The sequence below is a fragment of the Oncorhynchus nerka genome, linkage group LG12 (genome assembly GCF_034236695.1).
Source record: "Oncorhynchus nerka isolate Pitt River linkage group LG12, Oner_Uvic_2.0, whole genome shotgun sequence".
NCBI classification, from domain to species: domain Eukaryota; kingdom Metazoa; phylum Chordata; class Actinopteri; order Salmoniformes; family Salmonidae; genus Oncorhynchus; species Oncorhynchus nerka.
Window position 1 is genome coordinate 744,716 of NC_088407.1, and position 22,013 is coordinate 766,728.

Genomic DNA, 22,013 nt, shown 5'->3' on the forward strand with positions numbered 1-22,013 from the left:
TCTGGTGGACCTAGAGGTTAGAGGTCAGGGGTCAGGTATTAACCATGTTATTCTCTCCAGGTCAGTCTGGTGGACCTAGAGGTTAGAGGTCAGGGGTTAGGTATTAACCATGTTATTCTCTCCAGGTCAGTAAGGTCAGTCTGGTGGACCTAGAGGTCAGGGGTCAGGGGTTAGGTATTAACCATGTTATTCTCTCCAGGTCAGTCTGGTGGACCTAGAGGTTAGAGGTCAGGGTTTAGGTATTAACCATGTTATTCTCTCCAGGTCAGTAAGGTCAGTCTGGTGGACCTAGAGGTTAGAGGTCAGGGATTGGGTATTAACCATGTTATTCTCTCCAGGTCAGTAAGGTCAGTCTGGTGGACCTAGAGGTCAGGGGTCAGGTATTAACCATGTTATTCTCTCCAGGTCAGTAAGGTCAGTCTGGTGGACCTAGCTGGTAGTGAGAGAGCTGACTCGTCGGGGGCATTAACCATGTTATTCTCTCCAGGTCAGTCTGGTGGACCTAGAGGTTAGAGGTCAGGTATTAACCATGTTATTCTCTCCAGGTCAGTAAGGTCAGTCTGGTGGACCTAGAGGTTAGAGGTCAGGGGTCAGGTATTAACCATGTTATTCTCTCCAGGTCAGTAAGGTCAGTCTGGTGGACCTAGAGGTCAGGGGTCAGGTATTAACCATGTTATTCTCTCCAGGTCAGTAAGGTCAGTCTGGTGGACCTAGAGGTCAGGGGTTAGGTATTAACCATGTTATTCTCTCCAGGTCAGTAAGGTCAGTCTGGTGGACCTAGAGGTCAGGGGTCAGGTATTAACCATGTTATTCTCTCCAGGTCAGTAAGGTCAGTCTGGTGGACCTAGCTGGTAGTGAGAGAGCTGACTCGTCGGGGGCAAAGGGTTTGAGGTTGAAGGAGGGAGCTAATATCAACAAGTCTCTCACCACCCTGGGGAAGGTCATCTCTGCTCTGGCTGAAATGCAGAACAGTAAGAAGAGGAAGTCCGACTTCATCCCCTACAGAGACTCGGTCCTCACCTGGCTCCTGAAAGAGAACCTGGGTGAGAGTCCTGCTAGATATTTCACACAACTTCTTAATAACCTGTTTGTTTTACACTGGGAGCACAACACATTGAACACAACTTCTGAACAGTGTGTTATGAACCCTTGGGAGGGATGGAGGGAGAGGAGGGAGGGGAGGAGGGAGAGGAGAGGAGGGAGGGAGAGGAGGGAGAGGAGCTAGATGGAGGGAGAGGAGCTAGATGGAGGGAGAGGAGCTAGAGGAGGGAGGGGAGAGGAGGGAGAGGAGAGATGGAGGGCAGAGGAGGAAGAGGATGGAGGGAGAGGATCTAGATGGAGGGAGAGGGAGAGGAGCTAGATGGAGGGAGAGGTGGGATGGAGGGAGAGGATAGAGTGGAGGGAGAGGAGCTAGATGGAGGGAGAGGAGCTAGATGGAGGGAGAGGAGCTAGAGGAGGGAGAGGAGGGAGAGGAGGGAGAGGAGCTAGATGGAGGGAGAGGAGGCAGAGGAGGGAGAGGAGCGAGAGGGGGGGAGAGGAGGAGAGGTTCTAGATGGAGGGAGAGGAGGGAGAGGAGGAAGAGGATGGAGGGAGAGGATCTAGATGGAGGGAGAGGGAGAGGAGCTAGATGGAGGGAGAGGTGGAATGGAGGGAGAGGATAGAGTGGAGGGAGAGGAGCTAGATGGAGGGAGAGGAGCTAGATGGAGGGAGAGGAGCTAGAGGAGGGAGAGGAGGGAGAGGAGCTAGATGGAGGGAGAGGAGGCAGAGGAGGGAGAGGAGCGAGAGGGGGGAGAGGAGGGAGAGGTTCTAGATGGAGGGAGAGGAGGGAGAGGAGCGAGAGGAGGCAGAGGAGGCAGAGGGCAGTGGAGGGAGAGGAGGGAGAGGAGCTAGAGGAGGGAGAGGAGCTAGATGGAGGGAGAGGAGCTAGATGGAGGGAGAGGAGCTGGAGGAGCGAGAGGGGGGAGAGGAGGGAGAGGAGCTAGATGGAGGGAGAGGAGGGAGAGGAGCTAGATGGAGGGAGAGGAGGGAGAGGGGGAGAGGAGCTAGAGGAGGAGAGAGGAGAGGAGAGGAGCTAGATGGAGGGAGAGGAGGGAGAGGAGCTAGATGGAGGGAGAGGAGGGAGAGGAGCTAGATGGAGGGAGAGGAGCTAAATGGAGGGAGAGGAGGGAGAGGAGCTAGATGGAGGGAGAGGAGGGAGAGGAGGGCAGAGGAGGGAGAGGAGGCAGAGGAGGGAGGGAGAGGAGCTAGAGGAGGGAGAGGAGGGAGAGGAGGGATGGAGGGGAGAGGAGGGAGAGGAGGGATGGAGGGAGAGGAGGGATGGAGGGGAGAGGAGCTAGAGGAGGGAGAGGAGAGGAGGGATGGAGGGCAGAGGAGGGAGAGGAGGGATGGAGGGGAGAGGAGGGATGGAGGGGAGAGGAGGCAGAGGAGAGCTAGAGGAGGGAGAGGAGGGATGGAGGGGAGAGGAGCTAGATGGAGAGAGTGAAGTAGGTCTATGTGATATATTAACCTGTCTCTCTGTGTCAGGTGGTAACTCCAGGACAGCGATGATAGCAGCTCTCAGTCCAGCAGATATTAACTATGAAGAAACACTCAGTACACTCAGGTAGGTAAACATCTCCTCTCTCTCCCTCTCTGTCTCTATCCATTCAACCCTGCACATCAGTCTCCATGTGTCTGTCTATCAGTCTCCATGTATCTGTCTATCAGTCTCCATGTGTCTGTCTATCAGTCTCCATGTGTCTGTCTATCAGTCTCCATGTGTCTATCTATCAGTCTCCATGTGTCTGTCTATCAGTCTCCATGTGTCTATCAGTCTCCATGTGTCTATCAGTCTCCATGTGTCTATCAGTCTCCATGTGTCTGTCTATCAGTCTCCATGTGTATGTCTATCAGTCTCCATGTGTCTGTCTGTCAGTCTCCATGTGTCTGTCTATCAGTCTCCATGTGTCTGTCTATCAGTCTCCATGTGTCTATCAGTCTCCATGTGTCTATCAGTCTCCATGTGTCTATCAGTCTCCATGTATCTGTCTATCAGTCTCCATGTGTCTATCAGTCTCCATGTGTCTATCTATCAGTCTCCATGTGTCTGTCTATCAGTCTCCTTGTATCTGTCTATCAGCCTCCATGTGTCTGTCTATCAGTCTCCTTGTATCTGTCTATCAGTCTCCATGTATCTGTCTATCAGTCTCCATGTGTCTATCAGTCTCCATGTGTCTGTCTATCAGTCTCCATGTATCTGTCTATTAGTCTCCATGTGTATATCAGTCTCCATGTGTCTATCAGTCTCCATGTGTCTGTCTATCAGTCTCCATGTGTCTATCTATCAGTCTCCTTGTATCTGTCTATCAGTCTCCATGTGTCTGTCTATCAGTCTCCATGTGTCTATCAGTCTCCATGTGTCTATCAGTCTCCATGTGTCTGTATATCAGTCTCCATGTGTCTATCAGTCTCCATGTATCTATCAGTCTCCATGTGTCTGTCTGTCAGTCTCCATGTGTCTGTCTGTCAGACTCCTTGTATCTGTCTATCAGTCTCCATGTGTCTGTCTATCAGCCTCCTTGTATCTGTCTATCAGTCTCCATGTGTCTGTCTGTCGGTCTCCATGTGTCTGTCTATCAGTCTCCATGTGTCTGTCTATCAGTCTCCATGTGTCTATCAGTCTCCATGTGTCTGTCTATCAGTCTCCATGTGTCTATCTATCAGTCTCCATGTGTCTATCAGTCTCCATGTGTCTATCAGTCTCCATGTGTCTATCAATCAGTCTCCATGTGTCTATCAGTCTTCATGTGTCTGTCTATCAGTCTCCATGTATCTATCAGTCTCCATGTGTCTATCTATCAGTCTCCATGTGTCTATCAGTCTCCATGTGTCTGTCTATCAGTCTCCATGTGTCTGTCTATCAGTCTCCATGTGTCTATCTATCAGTCTCCATGTGTCTATCAGTCTTCATGTGTCTGTCTATCAGTCTCCATGTGTCTATCAGTCTCCATGTGTCTGTCTATCAGTCTCCATGTGTCTGTCTATCAGTCTCCATGTGTCTGTCTATCAGTCTCCATGTGTCTGTCTATCAGTCTCCATGTGTCTATCAGTCTCCACGTGTCTGTCTATCAGTCTCCATGTGTCTGTCTATCAGTCTCCATGTGTCTGTCTATCAGTTTCCTTGTATCTATCTATCAGTCTCCATGTGTCTATCAGTCTCCATGTGTCTGTCTATCAGTCTCCATGTGTCTGTCTATCAGTCTCCATGTGTCTGTCTGTCAGTCTCCATGTGTCTGTCTTTCAGTCTCCATGTGTCTGTCTGTCAGTCTCCATGTGTCTGTCTATCAGTCTCCATGTGTCTGTCTGTCAGTCTCCATGTGTCTGTCTGTCAGTCTCCATGTGTCTGTCTATCAGTCTCCTTGTATCTATCTATCAGTCTCCATGTGTCTATCAGTCTCCATGTGTCTATCAGTCTCCACGTGTCTGTCTATCAGTCTCCACGTGTCTGTCTATCAGTCTCCATGTGTCTGTCTGTCAGTCTCCATGTGTCTGTCTATCAGTCTCCATGTGTCTGTCTATCAGTCTCCATGTGTCTGTCTGTCAGTCTCCATGTGTCTGTCTATCAGTCTCCATGTGTCTGTCTGTCAGTCTCCATGTGTCTGTCTATCAGTCTCCATGTGTCTATCAGTCTCCATGTGTCTATCAGTCTCCATGTGTCTATCATTCTCCATGTGTCTGTCTATCAGTCTCCTTGTATCTGTCTATCAGTCTCCTTGTATCTGTCTATCAGTCTCCATGTGTCTGTCTGTCAGTCTCCATGTGTCTGTCTATCAGTCTCCATGTGTCTGTCTATCAGTCTCCATGTGTCTATCAGTCTCCACGTGTCTGTCTATCAGTCTCCATGTGTCTGTCTATCAGTCTCCATGTGTCTGTCTATCAGTCTTCATGTGTCTGTCTATCAGTCTCCATGTGTCTATCAGTCTCCATGTGTCTGTCAATCAGTCTCCATGTGTCTGTCTATCAGTCTCCATGTGTCTGTCTGTCAGTCTCCATGTGTCTGTCTATCAGTCTCCATGTGTCTGTATATCAGTCTCCATGTGTCTGTCTGTCAGTCTCCATGTGTCTGTCTATCAGTCTCCATGTGTCTGTCTATCAGTCTCCATGTGTCTGTCTGTCAGTCTCCATGTGTCTGTCTATCAGTCTCCTTGTATCTATCTATCAGTCTCCATGTGTCTATCAGTCTCCATGTGTCTATCAGTCTCCATGTGTCTGTCTATCAGTCTCCATGTGTCTGTCTGTCAGTCTCCATGTGTCTGTCTATCAGTCTCCATGTGTCTGTCTATCAGTCTCCATGTGTCTGTCTATCAGTCTCCATGTGTCTATCAGTCTCCATGTATCTGTCTATCAGTGTCCTTGTATCTGTCTATCAGTCTCCTTGTATCTGTCTATCAGTCTCCATGTGTCTATTAGTCTCCATGTATCTATTAGTCTCCATGTATCTATCAGTCTCCTTGTATCTGTCTATCAGTCTCCATGTGTCTGTCTATCAGTCTCCATGTGTCTATCAGTCTCCATGTGTCTATCAGTCTCCATGTGTCTGTCTATCAGTCTCCATGTGTCTATCAGTCTCCATGTGTCTGTCTATCAGTCTCCATGTGTCTATCAGTCTCCATGTGTCTATCTATCAGTCTCCATGTGTCTGTCTGTCTCTCTCCATGTGTCTGTCTATCAGTCTCCATGTGTCTGTCTATCAGTCTCCATGTGTCTATCAGTCTCCATGTGTCTGTCTATCAGTCTCCTTGTATCTGTCTATCAGTCTCCTTGTATCTGTCTATCAGTCTCCTTGTATCTGTCTATCAGTCTCCATGTGTCTATTAGTCTCCATGTATCTATTAGTCTCCATGTATCTATCAGTCTCCTTGTATCTGTCTATCAGTCTCCATGTGTCTGTCTATCAGTCTCCATGTGTCTGTCTGTCTCTCTCCATGTGTCTGTCTATCAGTCTCCATGTGTCTATCAGTCTCCATGTGTCTGTCTATCAGTCTCCTTGTATCTGTCTATCAGTCTCCTTGTATCTGTCTATCAGTCTCCTTGTATCTGTCTATCAGTCTCCATGTGTCTATTAGTCTCCATGTATCTATTAGTCTCCATGTATCTATCAGTCTCCTTGTATCTGTCTATCAGTCTCCATGTGTCTGTCTATCAGTCTCCATGTGTCTATCAGTCTCCATGTGTCTATCAGTCTCCATGTGTCTATCAGTCTCCATGTGTCTATCAGTCTCCATGTGTCTGTCTATCAGTCTCCATGTGTTTGTCTATCAGTCTCCATGTGTTTGTCTATCAGTCTCGATTGTGTTTGTCTATCAGTCTCCATGTGTCTATCGGTCTCCACGTGTCTGTCGGTCTCCACGTGTCTCTCGGGTCTCCACGTGTCTTGTCTCTCGGGTCTCCACGTGTCTTGTCTCTCGGGTCTCCATGTGTCTTGTCTCTCGGGTCTCCACGTGTCTTGTCTCTCGGGTCTCCACGTGTCTTGTCTCTCGGGTCTCCACGTGTCTTGTCTCTCGGGTCTCCACGTGTCTTGTCTCTCGGGTCTCCACGTGTCTTGTCTCTCGGGTCTCCACGTGTCTTGTCTCTCGGGTCTCCACGTGTCTTGTCTCTCGGGTCTCCACGTGTCTTGTCTCTCGGGTCTCCACGTGTCTTGTCTCTCGGGTCTCCACGTGTCTTGTCTCTCGGGTCTCCATGTGTCTCTCGGGTCTCCACGTGTCTTGTCTCTCGGGTCTCCACGTGTCTTGTCTCTCGGGTCTCCACGTGTCTTGTCTCTCGGGTCTCCACGTGTCTTGTCTCTCGGGTCTCCACGTGTCTTGTCTCTCGGGTCTCCACGTGTCTTGTCTCTCGGGTCTCCACGTGTCTTGTCTCTCGGGTCTCCATGTGTCTCTCGGGTCTCCACGTGTCTTGTCTCTCGGGTCTCCACGTGTCTTGTCTCTCGGGTCTCCACGTGTCTTGTCTGTCGGTCTCCACGTGTCTGTCGGTCTTCAGATTGCAAAGTTATAATTTTCCTAATATAACTTTCAGTCTCCATGTGTCTCTCTCTCTCTCTCTAGGTATGCGGACCGTGCCAAGCAGATCAGGTGTAATGCTATAATCAATGAGGATCCCAACGCCAGACTGATCAGAGAACTGAAAGAAGAAGTCAACAGACTGAGAGACCTGCTGTTCTCACAGGGGCTGTCTGAACTACTGGCTATAACAGGTAACAAACATTGCTGTTCTCACAGGGGCTGTCTGAACTACTGGCTGTAACAGGTAACAAACACACAGAGCTCTGACCCATCTCTCTATCTCTGTCTGTCTATCTCTGTCTCTCTCAGGTGGAGAGGTGAACAACAACAGTGCTCTGGGCTCCTCCCCCTCAGGCCTTCCCACCCACCAGCCAATCACCGCTAACGGACAATCAGAAGCCCCACAGAACCCTGCCCAAGATTCCAACTCCGCCCCTGACGAAGACTCCACACCTGACGGAGACGCTGATCACATGACTGATCACATGACGGCGGACTTTGCTGAAGGGGAGGAGCTTGTTGAGACCATCAGTAAAGAGGAGGTGGCTGAGAGACTGGAGGTATGAACCATATCTGTTTACTGTTCTAGACCTCTGTCTCTAATAGTTTACTAGTTTACTGTCCTAGACTTCTGTCTCTACTAGTCTACTAGTTTACTGTCCTAGACTTCTGTCTCTACTAGTCTACTAGTTTACTGTACTAGACTTCTGTCTCTAATAGTCTACTAGTTTACTGTTCTAGACTTCTGTCTCTAATAGTCTACTAGTTTACTGTCCTAGACTTCTGTCTCTACTAGTCTACTAGTTTACTGTCCTAGACTTCTGTCTCTAATAGTCTACTAGTTTACTAGTTTACTGTTCTAGACTTCTGTCTCTACTAGTCTACTAGTTTACTGTCCTAGACTTCTGTCTCTACTAGTCTACTAGTTTACTGTCCTAGACTTCTGTCTCTAATAGTCTACTAGTTTACTAGTTTACTGTCCTAGACTTCTGTCTCTACTAGTCTACTAGTTTACTGTCCTAGACTTCTGTCTCTACTAGTCTACTAGTTTACTGTCCTAGACTTCTGTCTCTACTAGTCTACTAGTTTACTGTCCTAGATTTCTGTCTCTAATAGTCTACTAGTTTACTGTCCTAGACTTCTGTCTCTAACAGTCTACTAGTTTACTGTCCTAGACTTCTGTCTCTAATAGTCTACTAGTTTACTAGTTTACTGTCCTAGACTTCTGTCTCTAATAGTCTACTAGTTTACTAGTTTACTGTCCTAGACTTCTGTCTCTACTAGTCTACTAGTTTACTAGTTTACTGTCCTAGACTTCTGTCTCTACTAGTCTACTAGTTTACTGTCCTAGACTTCTGTCTCTACTAGTCTACTAGTTTACTGTTCTAGACCTCTGTCTCTAATAGTTTACTAGTTTACTGTCCTAGACTTCTGTCTCTACTAGTCTACTAGTTTACTGTCCTAGACTTCTGTCTCTACTAGTCTACTAGTTTACTGTACTAGACTTCTGTCTCTAATAGTCTACTAGTTTACTGTTCTAGACTTCTGTCTCTAATAGTCTACTAGTTTACTGTCCTAGACTTCTGTCTCTACTAGTCTACTAGTTTACTGTCCTAGACTTCTGTCTCTAATAGTCTACTAGTTTACTAGTTTACTGTTCTAGACTTCTGTCTCTACTAGTCTACTAGTTTACTGTCCTAGACTTCTGTCTCTACTAGTCTACTAGTTTACTGTCCTAGACTTCTGTCTCTAATAGTCTACTAGTTTACTAGTTTACTGTCCTAGACTTCTGTCTCTACTAGTCTACTAGTTTACTGTCCTAGACTTCTGTCTCTACTAGTCTACTAGTTTACTGTCCTAGACTTCTGTCTCTACTAGTCTACTCGTTTACTGTCCTAGATTTCTGTCTCTAATAGTCTACTAGTTTACTGTCCTAGACTTCTGTCTCTAACAGTCTACTAGTTTACTGTCCTAGACTTCTGTCTCTAATAGTCTACTAGTTTACTAGTTTACTGTCCTAGACTTCTGTCTCTAATAGTCTACTAGTTTACTAGTTTACTGTCCTAGACTTCTGTCTCTACTAGTCTACTAGTTTACTAGTTTACTGTCCTAGACTTCTGTCTCTACTAGTCTACTAGTTTACTGTCCTAGACTTCTGTCTCTACTAGTCTACTAGTTTACTGTACTAGACTTCTGTCTCTACTAGTCTACTAGTTTACTGTCCTAGACTTCTGTCTCTACTAGTCTACTAGTTTACTGTCCTAGACTTCTGTCTCTACTAGTCTACTAGTTTACTGTCCTAGACTTCTGTCTCTAATAGTCTACTAGTTTACTGTCCTAGACTTCTGTCTCTAATAGTCTACTAGTTTACTGTTCTAGACTTCTGTCTCTAATAGTCTACTAGTTTACTGTCCTAGACTTCTGTCTCTAATAGTCTACTAGTTTACTGTACTAGACTTCTGTCTCTAATAGTCTACTAGTTTACTGTTCTAGACTTCTGTCTCTAATAGTCTACTAGTTTACTGTACTAGACTTCTGTCTCTACTAGTCTACTAGTTTACTGTCCTAGACTTCTGTCTCTAATAGTCTTCTAGTTTACTGTACTAGACTTCTGTCTCTACTAGTCTACTAGTTTACTGTTCTAGACTTCTGTCTCTAATAGTCTACTAGTTTACTGTACTAGACTTCTGTCTCTAATAGTCTACTAGTTTACTGTACTAGACTTCTGTCTCTAATAGTCTACTAGTTTACTGTACATTTACATTTACATTTAAGTCATTTAGCAGACGCTCTTATCCAGAGCGACTTACAAATTGGTGCATTCACCTTAAGACATCCAGTGGAACAGTAGTGCATCTAAATCTTTTTAAGGGGGGGGGGGGGGGTGAGAGGGATTACTTTATCCTATACTAGGTATTCCTTAAAGAGGTGGGGTTTCAGGTGTCTCCGGAAGGTGGTGATTGTACTAGACTTCTGTCTCTAATAGTCTACTAGTTTACTGTCCTAGACCTCTGTCTCTAATAGTCTACTAGTTTAGTTTACTGTACTAGACTTCTGTCTCTAATAGTCTACTAGTTTACTGTCCTAGACTTCTGTCTCTAATAGTCTACTAGTTTACTGTACTAGACTTCTGTCTCTAATAGTCTACTAGTTTACTGTCCTAGACTTCTGTCTCTACTAGTCTACTAGTTTACTGTCCTAGACTTCCGTCTCTAATAGTCTACTAGTTTACTGTACTAGACTTCTGTCTCTAATAGTCTACTAGTTTACTGTCCTAGACTTCTGTCTCTAATAGTCTACTAGTTTACTGTACTAGACTTCTGTCTCTAATAGTCTACTAGTCTACTAGTTTACTGTTCTAGACTTCTGTCTCTACTAGTCTACTAGTTTACTGTCCTAGACTTCTGTCTCTAATAGTCTACTAGTTCACTGTCCTAGACTTCTGTCTCTAATAGTCTACTAGTTTACTATACTAGACTTCTGTCTCTAATAGTCTACTAGTTTACTGTCCTAGACTTCTGTCTCTAATAGTCTACTAGTTTACTGTCCTAGACTTCTGTCTCTAATAGTCTACTAGTTTACTGTCCTAGACTTCTGTCTCTAATAGTCTACTAGTTTACTGTCCTAGACTTCTGTCTCTAATAGTCTACTAGTTTACTGTCCTAGACTTCTGTCTCTAATAGTCTTCTAGTTTACTGTCCTAGACTTCTGTCTCTAATAGTCTACTAGTTTAGTTTACTGTCCTAGACTTCTGTCTCTAATAGTCTACTAGTTTAGTTTACTGTCCTAGACTTCTGTCTCTAATAGTCTATTAGTTTAGTTTACTGTCCTAGACTTCTGTCTCTAATAGTCTACTAGTTTACTGTCCTAGACTTCTGTCTCTAATAGTCTACTAGTTTACTGTCCTAGACTTCTGTCTCTAATAGTCTACTAGTTTACTGTCCTAGACTTCTGTCTCTAATAGTCTTCTAGTTTACTCTACTAGACTTCTGTCTCTAATAGTCTACTAGTTTACTGTCCTAGACTTCTGTCTCTAATAGTCTACTAGTTTAGTGTCCTAGACTTCTGTCTCTAATAGTCTACTAGTTTACTGTCCTAGACTTCTGTCTCTAATAGTCTTCTACTTTACTGTCCTAGACTTCTGTCTCTAATAGTCTACTAGTTTAGTTTACTGTCCTAGACTTCTGTCTCTAATAGTCTACTAGTTTACTAGTTTACTGTCCTAGACTTCTGTCTCTACTAGCCTACTAGTTTACTGTCCTAGACTTCTGTCTCTACTAGTCTACTAGTTTACTGTACTAGACTTCTGTCTCTACTAGTCTACTAGTTTACTGTCCTAGACTTCTGTCTCTACTAGTCTACTAGTTTACTGTCCTAGACTTCTGTCTCTACTAGTCTACTAGTTTACTGTCCTAGACTTCTGTCTCTAATAGTCTACTAGTTTACTGTCCTAGACTTCTGTCTCTAATAGTCTACTAGTTTACTGTTCTAGACTTCTGTCTCTACTAGTCTACTAGTTTACTGTCCTAGACTTCTGTCTCTAATAGTCTACTAGTTTACTGTACTAGACTTCTGTCTCTAATAGTCTACTAGTTTACTGTCCTAGACTTCTGTCTCTAATAGTCTACTAGTTTACTGTCCTAGACTTCTGTCTCTAATAGTCTACTAGTTTACTGTTCTAGACTTCTGTCTCTAATAGTCTACTAGTTTACTGTCCTAGACTTCTGTCTCTAATAGTCTACTAGTTCACTGTCCTAGACTTTTGTCTCTAATAGTCTACTAGTTCACTGTCCTAGACTTCTGTCTCTAATAGTCTACTAGTTTACTGTCCTAGACTTCTGTCTCTAATAGTCTACTAGTTTACTGTCCTAGACTTCTGTCTCTAATAGTCTACTAGTTTACTGTACTAGACTTCTGTCTCTAATAGTCTACTAGTTTACTGTACTAGACTTCTGTCTCTACTAGACTACTAGTTTACTGTCCTAGACTTCTGTCTCTAATAGTCTACTAGTTTAGTTTACTGTCCTAGACTTCTGTCTCTAATAGTCTACTAGTCTACTAGTTTACTGTCCTAGACTTCTGTCTCTACTAGTCTACTAGTTTACTGTCCTAGACTTCTGTCTCTACTAGTCTACTAGTTTACTGTCCTAGACTTCTGTCTCTACTAGTCTACTAGTTTACTGTCCTAGACTTCTGTCTCTAATAGTCTACTAGTTTACTGTACTAGACTTCTGTCTCTAATAGTCTACTAGTTTACTGTCCTAGACTTCTGTCTCTAATAGTCTACTAGTTTAGTTTACTGTCCTAGACTTCTGTCTCTAATAGTCTAATAGTCTACTAGTTTACTGTCCTAGACTTCTGTCTCTAATAGTCTACTAGTTTACTGTCCTAGACTTCTGTCTCTAATAGTCTACTAGTTTACTGTCCTAGACTTCTGTCTCTAGTAGTCTACTAGTTTAGTTTACTGTTCTAGACTTCTGTCTCTAGTAGTCTACTAGTTTAGTTTACTGTTCTAGACTTCTGTCTCTAATAGTCTACTAGTTTACTGTCCTAGACTTCTGTCTCTAGTAGTCTACTAGTTTAGTTTACTGTGTCTGATTCTGGGTTCTGATGGGTTGTCTAGGAGACTGAGAAGATCATTGCTGAGCTGAACGAGACATGGGAGGAGAAACTGAGGAAGACTGAATCTATACGACATGAGAGGTGAGAGAGGAGGAGAGTGAAGGCTAGAGAGGAGGAGAGGAAGAGAACAGAGTGAGGACAGTTGCTTTTTTGTATTGTAGATGTTGTATTGTATTGTAGATGTTGTATTATAGATGTTGTATTATAGATGTTGTATTATAGATGTTGTATTAAAGATGTTGTATTATAGATGTTGTATTGTAGATGTTGTATTATAGATGTTGTGTTGCATTATAGATGTTGTATTGTAGATGTTGTATTAAAGATGTTGTATTATAGATGTTGTATTGTATTATAGATGTTGTGTTGCATTATAGATGTTGCATTATAGATGTTGCATTATAGATGTTGTATTATAGATGTTGTATTGTATTATAGATGTTGTATTATAGATGTTGTATTATAGATGTTGTGTTGTATTATAGATGTTGTGTTGCATTATAGATGTTGCATTATAGATGTTGCATTATAGATGTTGTATTATAGATGTTGTATTATAGATGTTGTATTGTAGATGTTGTATTATAGATGTTGTATTATAGATGTTGTATTATAGATGTTGTATTATAGATGTTGTATTATAGATGTTGTATTATAGATGTTGTATTATAGATGTTGTATTGTAGATGTTGTATTGTATTATAGATGTTGTATTGTATTATAGATGTTGTATTATAGATGTTGTATTGTATTATTGGTGTTGTATTGTATTATAGATGTTGTATTATAGATGTTGCATTATAGATGTTGTATTGTAGATGTTGTATTATAGATGTTGTATTATAGATGTTGTGTTGCATTATAGATGTTGTGTTGTATTATAGATGGTGTATTATAGATGTTGTATTGTATTATAGATGTTGTATTGTATTATAGATGTTGTATTGTATTATAGATGATGTATTGTATTATAGATGTTATGTTGTATTATAGATGTTGTATTATAGATGTTGTATTGTATTATAGATGTTGTATTGTATTATAGATGTTGTATTATAGATGTTGTATTGTATTATAGATGTTGTATTATAGATGTTGTATTATAGATGTTGTGTTGTATTATAGATGTTGTATTATAGATGTTGTGTTGTATTATAGATGTTGTATTATAGATGTTGTGTTGTATTATAGATGTTGTATTATAGATGTTGTATTATAGATGTTGTGTTGTATTATAGATGTTGTATTATAGATGTTGTGTTGTATTATAGATGTTGTATTATAGATGTTGTGTTGTATTATAGATGTTGTATTATAGATGTTGTGTTGTATTATAGATGTTGTATTATAGATGTTGTATTGTATTATAGATGTTGTATTGTATTATAGATGTTGTATTATAGATGTTGTATTATAGATGTTGTGTTGTATTATAGATGTTGTATTGTATTATAGATGTTGTATTATAGATGTTGTATTATAGATGTTGTGTTGTATTATAGATGTTGTGTTGTATTATAGATGTTGTATTGTATTATAGATGTTGTATTGTATTATAGATGTTGTATTGTATTATAGATGTTGTGTTGTATTATAGATGTTGTATTGTATTATAGATGTTGTATTGTATTATAGATGTTGTATTATAGATGTTGTATTATAGATGTTGTATTATAGATGTTGTGTTGTATTATAGATGTTGTATTGTATTATAGATGTTGTATTGTATTATAGATGTTGTATTATAGATGTTGTATTGTATTATAGATGTTGTATTGTATTATAGATGTTGTATTGTAGATGTTGTATTATTGATGTTGTATTGTATTATAGATGTTGTGTTGTAGATGTTGTATTATAGATGTTGTATTATTGATGTTGTATTATAGATGTTGTATTGTATTATAGATGTTGTATTGTATTATAGATGTTGTATTATAGATGTTGTATTATAGATGTTGTATTGTATTATAGATGTTGTATTGTATTATAGATGTTGTATTGTAGATGTTGTATTATAGATGTTGTATTATAGATGTTGTATTATAGATGTTGTATTGTATTATAGATGTTGTATTGTATTATAGATGTTGTATTGTAGATGTTGTATTATTGATGTTGTATTGTATTATAGATGTTGTATTATAGATGTTGTATTATTGATGTTGTATTATAGATGTTGTATTGTAGATGTTGTATTATAGATGTTGTATTGTATTATAGATGTTGTATTGTATTATAGATGTTGTATTATAGATGTTGTATTATAGATGTTGTGTTGCATTATAGATGTTGCATTATAGATGTTGTATTATAGATGTTGTATTGTAGATGTTGTGTTGCATTATAGATGTTGTATTATAGATGTTGTATTGTAGATGTTGTATTATTGATGTTGTATTATAGATGTTGTATTATAGATGTTGTATTATAGATGTTGTATTATTGATGTTGTATTATAGATGTTGTATTATAGATGTTGTATTGTATTATAGATGTTGTATTGTATTATAGATGTTGTATTGTAGATGTTGTATTATAGATGTTGTATTGTAGATGTTGTATTATAGATGTTGTATTGTAGATGTTGTATTAAAGATGTTGTATTATAGATGTTGTATTGTATTATAGATGTTGTATTATAGATGTTGTATTATAGATGTTGTGTTGCATTATAGATGTTGCATTATAGATGTTGTATTATAGATGTTGTATTATAGATGTTGTATTATAGATGTTGTATTATAGATGTTGTATTATAGATGTTGTGTTGCATTATAGATGTTGCATTATAGATGTTGCATTATAGATGTTGTATTATAGATGTTGCATTATAGATGTTGTATTATAGATGTTGTATTATAGATGTTGTATTGTATTATAGATGGTGTATTATAGATGTTGTATTGTATTATAGATGATGTATTGTATTATAGATGTTATGTTGTATTATAGATGTTGTATTATAGATGTTGTATTGTATTATAGATGTTGTATTGTATTATAGATGTTGTATTATAGATGTTGTATTGTATTATAGATGTTGTATTATAGATGCTGTATTGTATTATAGATGTTGTATTGTATTATAGATGTTGTATTATAGATGTTGTATTGTATTATTGGTGTTGTATTGTATTATAGATGTTGTATTGTATTATAGATGTTGTATTATAGATGTTGTATTATAGATGTTGTGTTGTATTATAGATGTTGTATTGTATTATAGATGTTGTATTATAGATGTTGTATTATAGATGTTGTATTATAGATGTTGTATTGTATTATAGATGTTGTATTGTATTATAGATGTTGTATTATAGATGTTGTATTGTATTATAGATGTTGTATTGTATTATTGGTGTTGTATTGTATTATAGATGTTGTATTATAGATGTTGTATTGTATTATAGATGTTGTATTGTATTATAGATGTTGTATTGTAGATGTTGTATTATTGATGTTGTATTGTAGATGTTGTATTATAGATGTTGTATTGTAGATGTTGTATTGTAGATGTTGTATTATTGATGTTGTATTATAGATGTTGTATTATAGATGTTGTATTGTATTATAGATGTTGTATTGTATTATAGATGTTGTATTGTAGATGTTGTATTATAGATGTTGTATTATAGATGTTGTATTATAGATGTTGTGTTGTATTATAGATGTTGTATTGTATTATAGATGTTGTATTGTATTATAGATGTTGTATTATAGATGTTGTATTATAGATGTTGTATTGTAGATGTTGTATTGTATTATAGATGTTGTGTTGTATTATAGATGTTGTATTATAGATGTTGTATTATAGATGTTGTATTATAGATGTTGTATTGTAGATGTTGTATTGTATTATAGATGTTGTGTTGTATTATAGATGTTGTATTATAGATGTTGTATTATAGATGTTGTATTATAGATGTTGTATTGTAGATGTTGTATTGTATTATAGATGTTGTGTTGTATTATAGATGTTGTATTGTATTATAGATGTTGTATTGTATTATAGATGTTGTATTGTATTATAGATGTTGTATTGTATTATAGATGTTGTATTATAGATGTTGTATTGTATTATAGATGTTGTATTGTATTATAGATGTTGTATTATAGATGTTGTATTGTATTATAGATGTTGTATTGTATTATAGATGTTGTATTATAGATGTTGTATTGTATTATAGATGTTGTGTTGTATTATAGATGTTGTATTATAGATGTTGTATTGTATTATAGATGTTGTATTGTATTATAGATGTTGTATTATAGATGTTGTATTGTATTATAGATGTTGTATTGTATTATAGATGTTGTATTATAGATGTTGTATTATAGATGTTGTATTGTAGATGTTGTATTATAGATGTTGTGTTGTATTATAGATGTTGTATTATAGATGTTGTATTGTGTTATAGATGTTGTATTATAGATGTTGTATTGTATTTTAGATGTTGTATTATAGATGTTGTATTATATATGTTGTATTGTAGATGTTGTATTGTATTATAGATGTTGTATTATAGATGTTGTATTATAGATGTTGTATTATAGATGTTGTATTATAGATGTTGTATTATAGATGTTGTATTATAGATGTTGTATTGTATTATAGATGTTGTATTATAGATGTTGTATTATAGATGTTGTATTATAGATGTTGTATTATAGATGTTGTATTATAGATGTTGTATTGTATTATAGATGTTGTATTATAGATGTTGTATTGTATTATAGATGTTGTATTATAGATGGTGTATTATAGATGTTGTATTATAGATGTTGTATTGTATTATAGATGTTGTATTATAGATGTTGTATTGTATTATAGATGTTGTATTATAGATGGTGTATTATAGATGTTGTATTGTATTATAGATGTTGTATTGTATTATAGATGTTGTATTATAGATGTTGTATTGTAGATGTTGTATTGTAGATGTTGTATTATAGATGTTGTATTTTGTTATAGATGTTGTATTATAGATGTTGTATTGTATTATAGATGTTGTGTTGTATGTGTTGTTATGTCCCACCCAGAGAGGGTATTATAGATGTTGTCTTTATGTCCCCCCCCCCCCCCAGAGAGGGTATTATAGATGTTGTCTTTATGTCGTCCCCCCCCCCCAGAGAGGGTATTATAGATGTTGTGTTTATGTCCCCCAGAGAGGGTATTATAGATGTTGTCTTTATGTCCCCCCCCCCCAGAGAGGGTATTATAGATGTTGTCTTTATGTCCCCCCCAGAGAGGGTATTATAGATGTTGTCTTTATGCCCCCCCCAGAGAGGGTATTATAGATGTTGTCTTTATGTCCCCCCCAGAGAGGGTATTATAGATGTTGTCTTTATGTCCCCCCCAGAGAGTCTCTGCTGGCTGAGATGGGAGTGTCCATTAAAGAAGATGGAGGAACATTAGGGGTGTTCTCTCCTAAAGGGGTAGGACACACACACACACCTACGCACACACACACACACCTACGCACACACACACACACCTACGCACACACACACACACTCTAATCTATCTGGTAACTGTGTCTGTGTGTCTGTGTGTGTTCCAGACTCCCCACCTGGTGAATCTGAACGAGGATCCTCTGATGTCAGAATGTCTGCTGTACTACATCAAGGAGGGAGTCACCAGGTTAGTTCAAATACTGGCCCCGGTCAACGATACTGGCCCCGGTCGACAATACTGGCCCCGGTCAACAATACTGGCCCAGGTCAACAATACTGGCCCCGGTCAACAATACTGGCCCCGGTCGACAATACTGGCCCCGGTCGACAATACTGGCCCCGGTCGACAATACTGGCCCGGTCGACAATACTGGCCCCGGTTCAGGTCAACAATACTGGCCCCGGTCGACATGGCCCCGGTCGACAATACTGGCCCCGGTCGACAATACTGGCCCCTGTCGACAATACTGGCCCCTGTCGACAATACTGGCCCCGGTCGACAATACTGGCCCCGGACGACAATACTGGCCCCGGACGACAATACTGGCCCCGGACGACAATACTGGCCCCGGTCGACAATACTGGCCCCGGTCGACAATACTGGCCCCGGTCGACAATACTGGCCCCGGTCACCAATACTGGCCCCGGTCCAGGTCAACAATACTGGCCCCGGTCACCAATACTGGCCCCGGTCCAGGTCAACAATACTGGCCCCGGTCAACAATACTGGCCCCGGTCGACAATACTGGCCCCGGTCACCAATACTGGCCCCGGTTCAGGTCAACAATACTGGCCCCGGTCAACAATACTGGCCCCGGTCGACAATACTGGCCCCGGTCACCAATACTGGCCCCGGTTCAGGTCAACAATACTGGCCCCGGTCAACAATACTGGCCCCTGTCCAGGTCAACAATACTGGCCCCGGTCAACAATACTGGCCCCGGTCAACAATACTGGCCCCTGTCCAGGTCAACAATACTGGCCCCTGTCCAGGTCAACAATACTGGCCCCGGTCAACAATACTGGCCCCGGTTCAGGTCAACAATACTGGCCCCGGTCAACAATACTGGCCCCTGTCCAGGTCAACAATACTGGCCCCGGTCGACAATACTGGCCCCGGTCGACAATACTGGCCCCGGTCGACAATACTGGCCCCGGTTCAGGTCTACAATACTGGCCCAGGTCAACAATACTGGCCCCGGTCTACAATACTGCCCCCGGTTCAGGTCTACAATACTGGCCCCGGTCGACAATACTGGCCCTGGTCGACAATACTGGCCCCGGTTCAGGTCTATAATACTGGCCCAGGTCAACAATACTGGCCCCTTTCGACAATACTGGCCCCGGTTCAGGTCTACAATACTGGCCCAGGTCAACAATACTGGCCCCGGTTCAGGTCTACAATACTGGCCCCGGTCGACAATACTGGCCCCGGTCTACAATACTGCCCCGGTTCAGGTCTACAATACTGGCCCAGGTCAACAATACTGGCCCCGGCCCAGGTCAACAATACTGGCCCCGGTTCAGGTCTACAATACTGCCCCGGTTCAGGTCTACAATACTGGCCCAGGTCAACAATACTGGCCCCGGTTCAGGTCTACAATACTGCCCCGGTTCAGGTCTACAATACTGGCCCCGGTTCAGGTCTACAATACTGGCCCCGGTTCAGGTCTACAATACTGGCCCCGGTTCAGGTCTACAATACTGCCCCGGTTCAGGTCAACAATACTGGCCCCGGTTCAGGTCTACAATACTGCCCCGGTTCAGGTCTACAATACTGGCCCCGGTTCAGGTCTACAATACTGCCCCGGTTCAGGTCTACAATACTGGCCCCGGTTCAGGTCTACAATACTGCCCCGGTTCAGGTCTACAATACTGGCCCCGGTTCAGGTCAACAATACTGGCCCCGGTTCAGGTCTACAATACTGCCCCGGTTCAGGTCTACAATACTGGCCCCGGTTCAGGTCTACAATCCTGGCCCCGGTTCAGGTCTACAATCCTGGCCCCGGTTCAGGTCTACAATACGGGCCCTGGTCAACAATACTGTCCCCGGTTCAGGTCTACAATACTGCCCCGGTTCAGGTCTACAATACTGTCCCCGGTTCAGGTCTACAATACTGGCCCCGGTTCAGGTCTACAACACTGCCCCGGTTCAGGTCTACAATACTGCCCCGGTTCAGGTCTACAACACTGCCCCGGTTCAGGTCTACAACACTGCCCCGGTTCAGGTCTACAACACTGGCCCCGGTTCAGGTCTACAACACTGGCCCCGGTTCAGGTCTACAATACTGGCCCCGGTCGACAATACTGGCCCCGGTTCAGGTCTACAATACTGCCCCGGTTCAGGTCTACAATACTGCCCCGGTTCAGGTCTACAGGATATCAGACTGAGTGATGTAACATCATATTATTCTCCCCCAGGGTTGGTCAACAGGATGTGGACATCAGACTCTCTGGTCAGTTCATCAAGGAACAACACTGTGTGTTCTACAGTCACACCAACCACCAAGGAGAGGGTAAGACTGTGTGTGTGTTTGGAGTAACGTATTTCAGCGTTTGCATGGTTGGGGACACATTTGGGTTGTAGTGTGTGTGTGTGTGGGGGGGGGGGGGGGGGAGTTTCTGTGTGTGTGTGGGGGCAGTTTCTGTGTGTGTGTGGGGTAGTGACATTCTTTCTGTCTCTCTCCGTCTGGAAAAGTTTGCCGGGAAATCTGTCAGGTATCGTTTCTACGACAACATTCCCTTGCGTCTCCATGGTGATGCCATCCTCATTCCACACTCACGTTTCCTGAGACCTCCTCACCCTCCACTCTCCACTACCATGTGTGTGTCTGTGTGTGTGTGTTTCATACACTTCCTCTAGTACCTGTGTGTTGTCATATTGGTTATTTAAGTGGAAGGAACCAGACAAGTGTCAATTCTAAAAATGTTTATTGTTTCAGTGTTGGGTGAACATTGAAACCTTTATTGTTCCAGTGTTGGGTGAACATTGAAACCTTTATTGTTCCAGTGTTGGGTGAACATTGAAACCTTTATTGTTCCAGTGTTGGGTGAACATTGAAACCTTTATTGTTCCAGTGTTGGGTGAACATTGAAACCTTTATTATTCCAGTGTTGGGTGAACATTGAAACCTTTATTGTTCCAGTGTTGGGTGAACATTGAAACCTTTATTGTTTCAGTGTTGGGTGAACATTGAAACCTTTATTGTTCCAGTGTTGGGTGAACATTGAAACCTTTATTGTTTCAGTGTTAGGTGAACATTGAAGGGCCATTGTGTTTGCTAGTTCTAAAACATCTCTCTCTCTCTCTGTCTGTCTGTGTGTGTGTGTGTGTGTGTGTCTGTGTGTGTGTGTGTGTGTGTGTGTGTGTGTGTGTGTGTGTGTGTGTGTGTGTGTGTGTGCGCGCTCGCATGTGTAGTCATAGTAACCCTGGAACCTCTGGAGGGGGCGGAGACTTATGTCAACGGGAAACAGATCACAGAAGCGCTGGTGCTAAAACAAGGTACACACTCCTGTGTGTGTGTGTGTGTGTGTGTGGGGGGGGGGGGTGTAAAATACTTGTCATTTCATGTGGAACGTTCTGTTTACTGGTATTGTAAACCTCATCCTGTGACACATTGAGCAGACAGCAGCACACCTGGCGAAATGAAAAGCATTCAAATTTACCTCCAACAACTCCAACAACTGTGTGGAATTCCACTTCCAACTCATCACTTTGAGTTCAACTGTTAAACTATATGAGATGAGATTGGATTTTCCAGTGGAAATCATTTAGTCATCCTTATAGCGATTCACTATTTCCACCACTACTGCAGTCACTACTACGACTACAACTACTACAACTACTACTGTTACTATTACAACTACTACTACTATTGTTACTACTACTACTACTAC

The 22,013-nt window shown here is 41.2% G+C and overlaps 1 protein-coding gene across 1 annotated transcript in view; it reads left to right on the plus strand.

Moving 5' to 3' along the window:
* The window catches only part of LOC115124152 (kinesin-like protein KIF1C), a 168,533-nt gene that overhangs the window by 100,210 nt on the left and 46,310 nt on the right, over positions 1-22,013 (plus strand). The window contains exons 9-17 of the mRNA XM_065025108.1: positions 821-1,043; positions 2,524-2,602; positions 7,080-7,228; positions 7,347-7,597; positions 12,661-12,740; positions 18,023-18,098; positions 18,224-18,303; positions 20,538-20,632; positions 21,535-21,618. Of these exons, the coding sequence (XP_064881180.1) occupies positions 821-1,043; positions 2,524-2,602; positions 7,080-7,228; positions 7,347-7,597; positions 12,661-12,740; positions 18,023-18,098; positions 18,224-18,303; positions 20,538-20,632; positions 21,535-21,618 (1,117 nt within the window). The remainder of the gene's footprint in view (positions 1-820; positions 1,044-2,523; positions 2,603-7,079; positions 7,229-7,346; positions 7,598-12,660; positions 12,741-18,022; positions 18,099-18,223; positions 18,304-20,537; positions 20,633-21,534; positions 21,619-22,013) is intronic.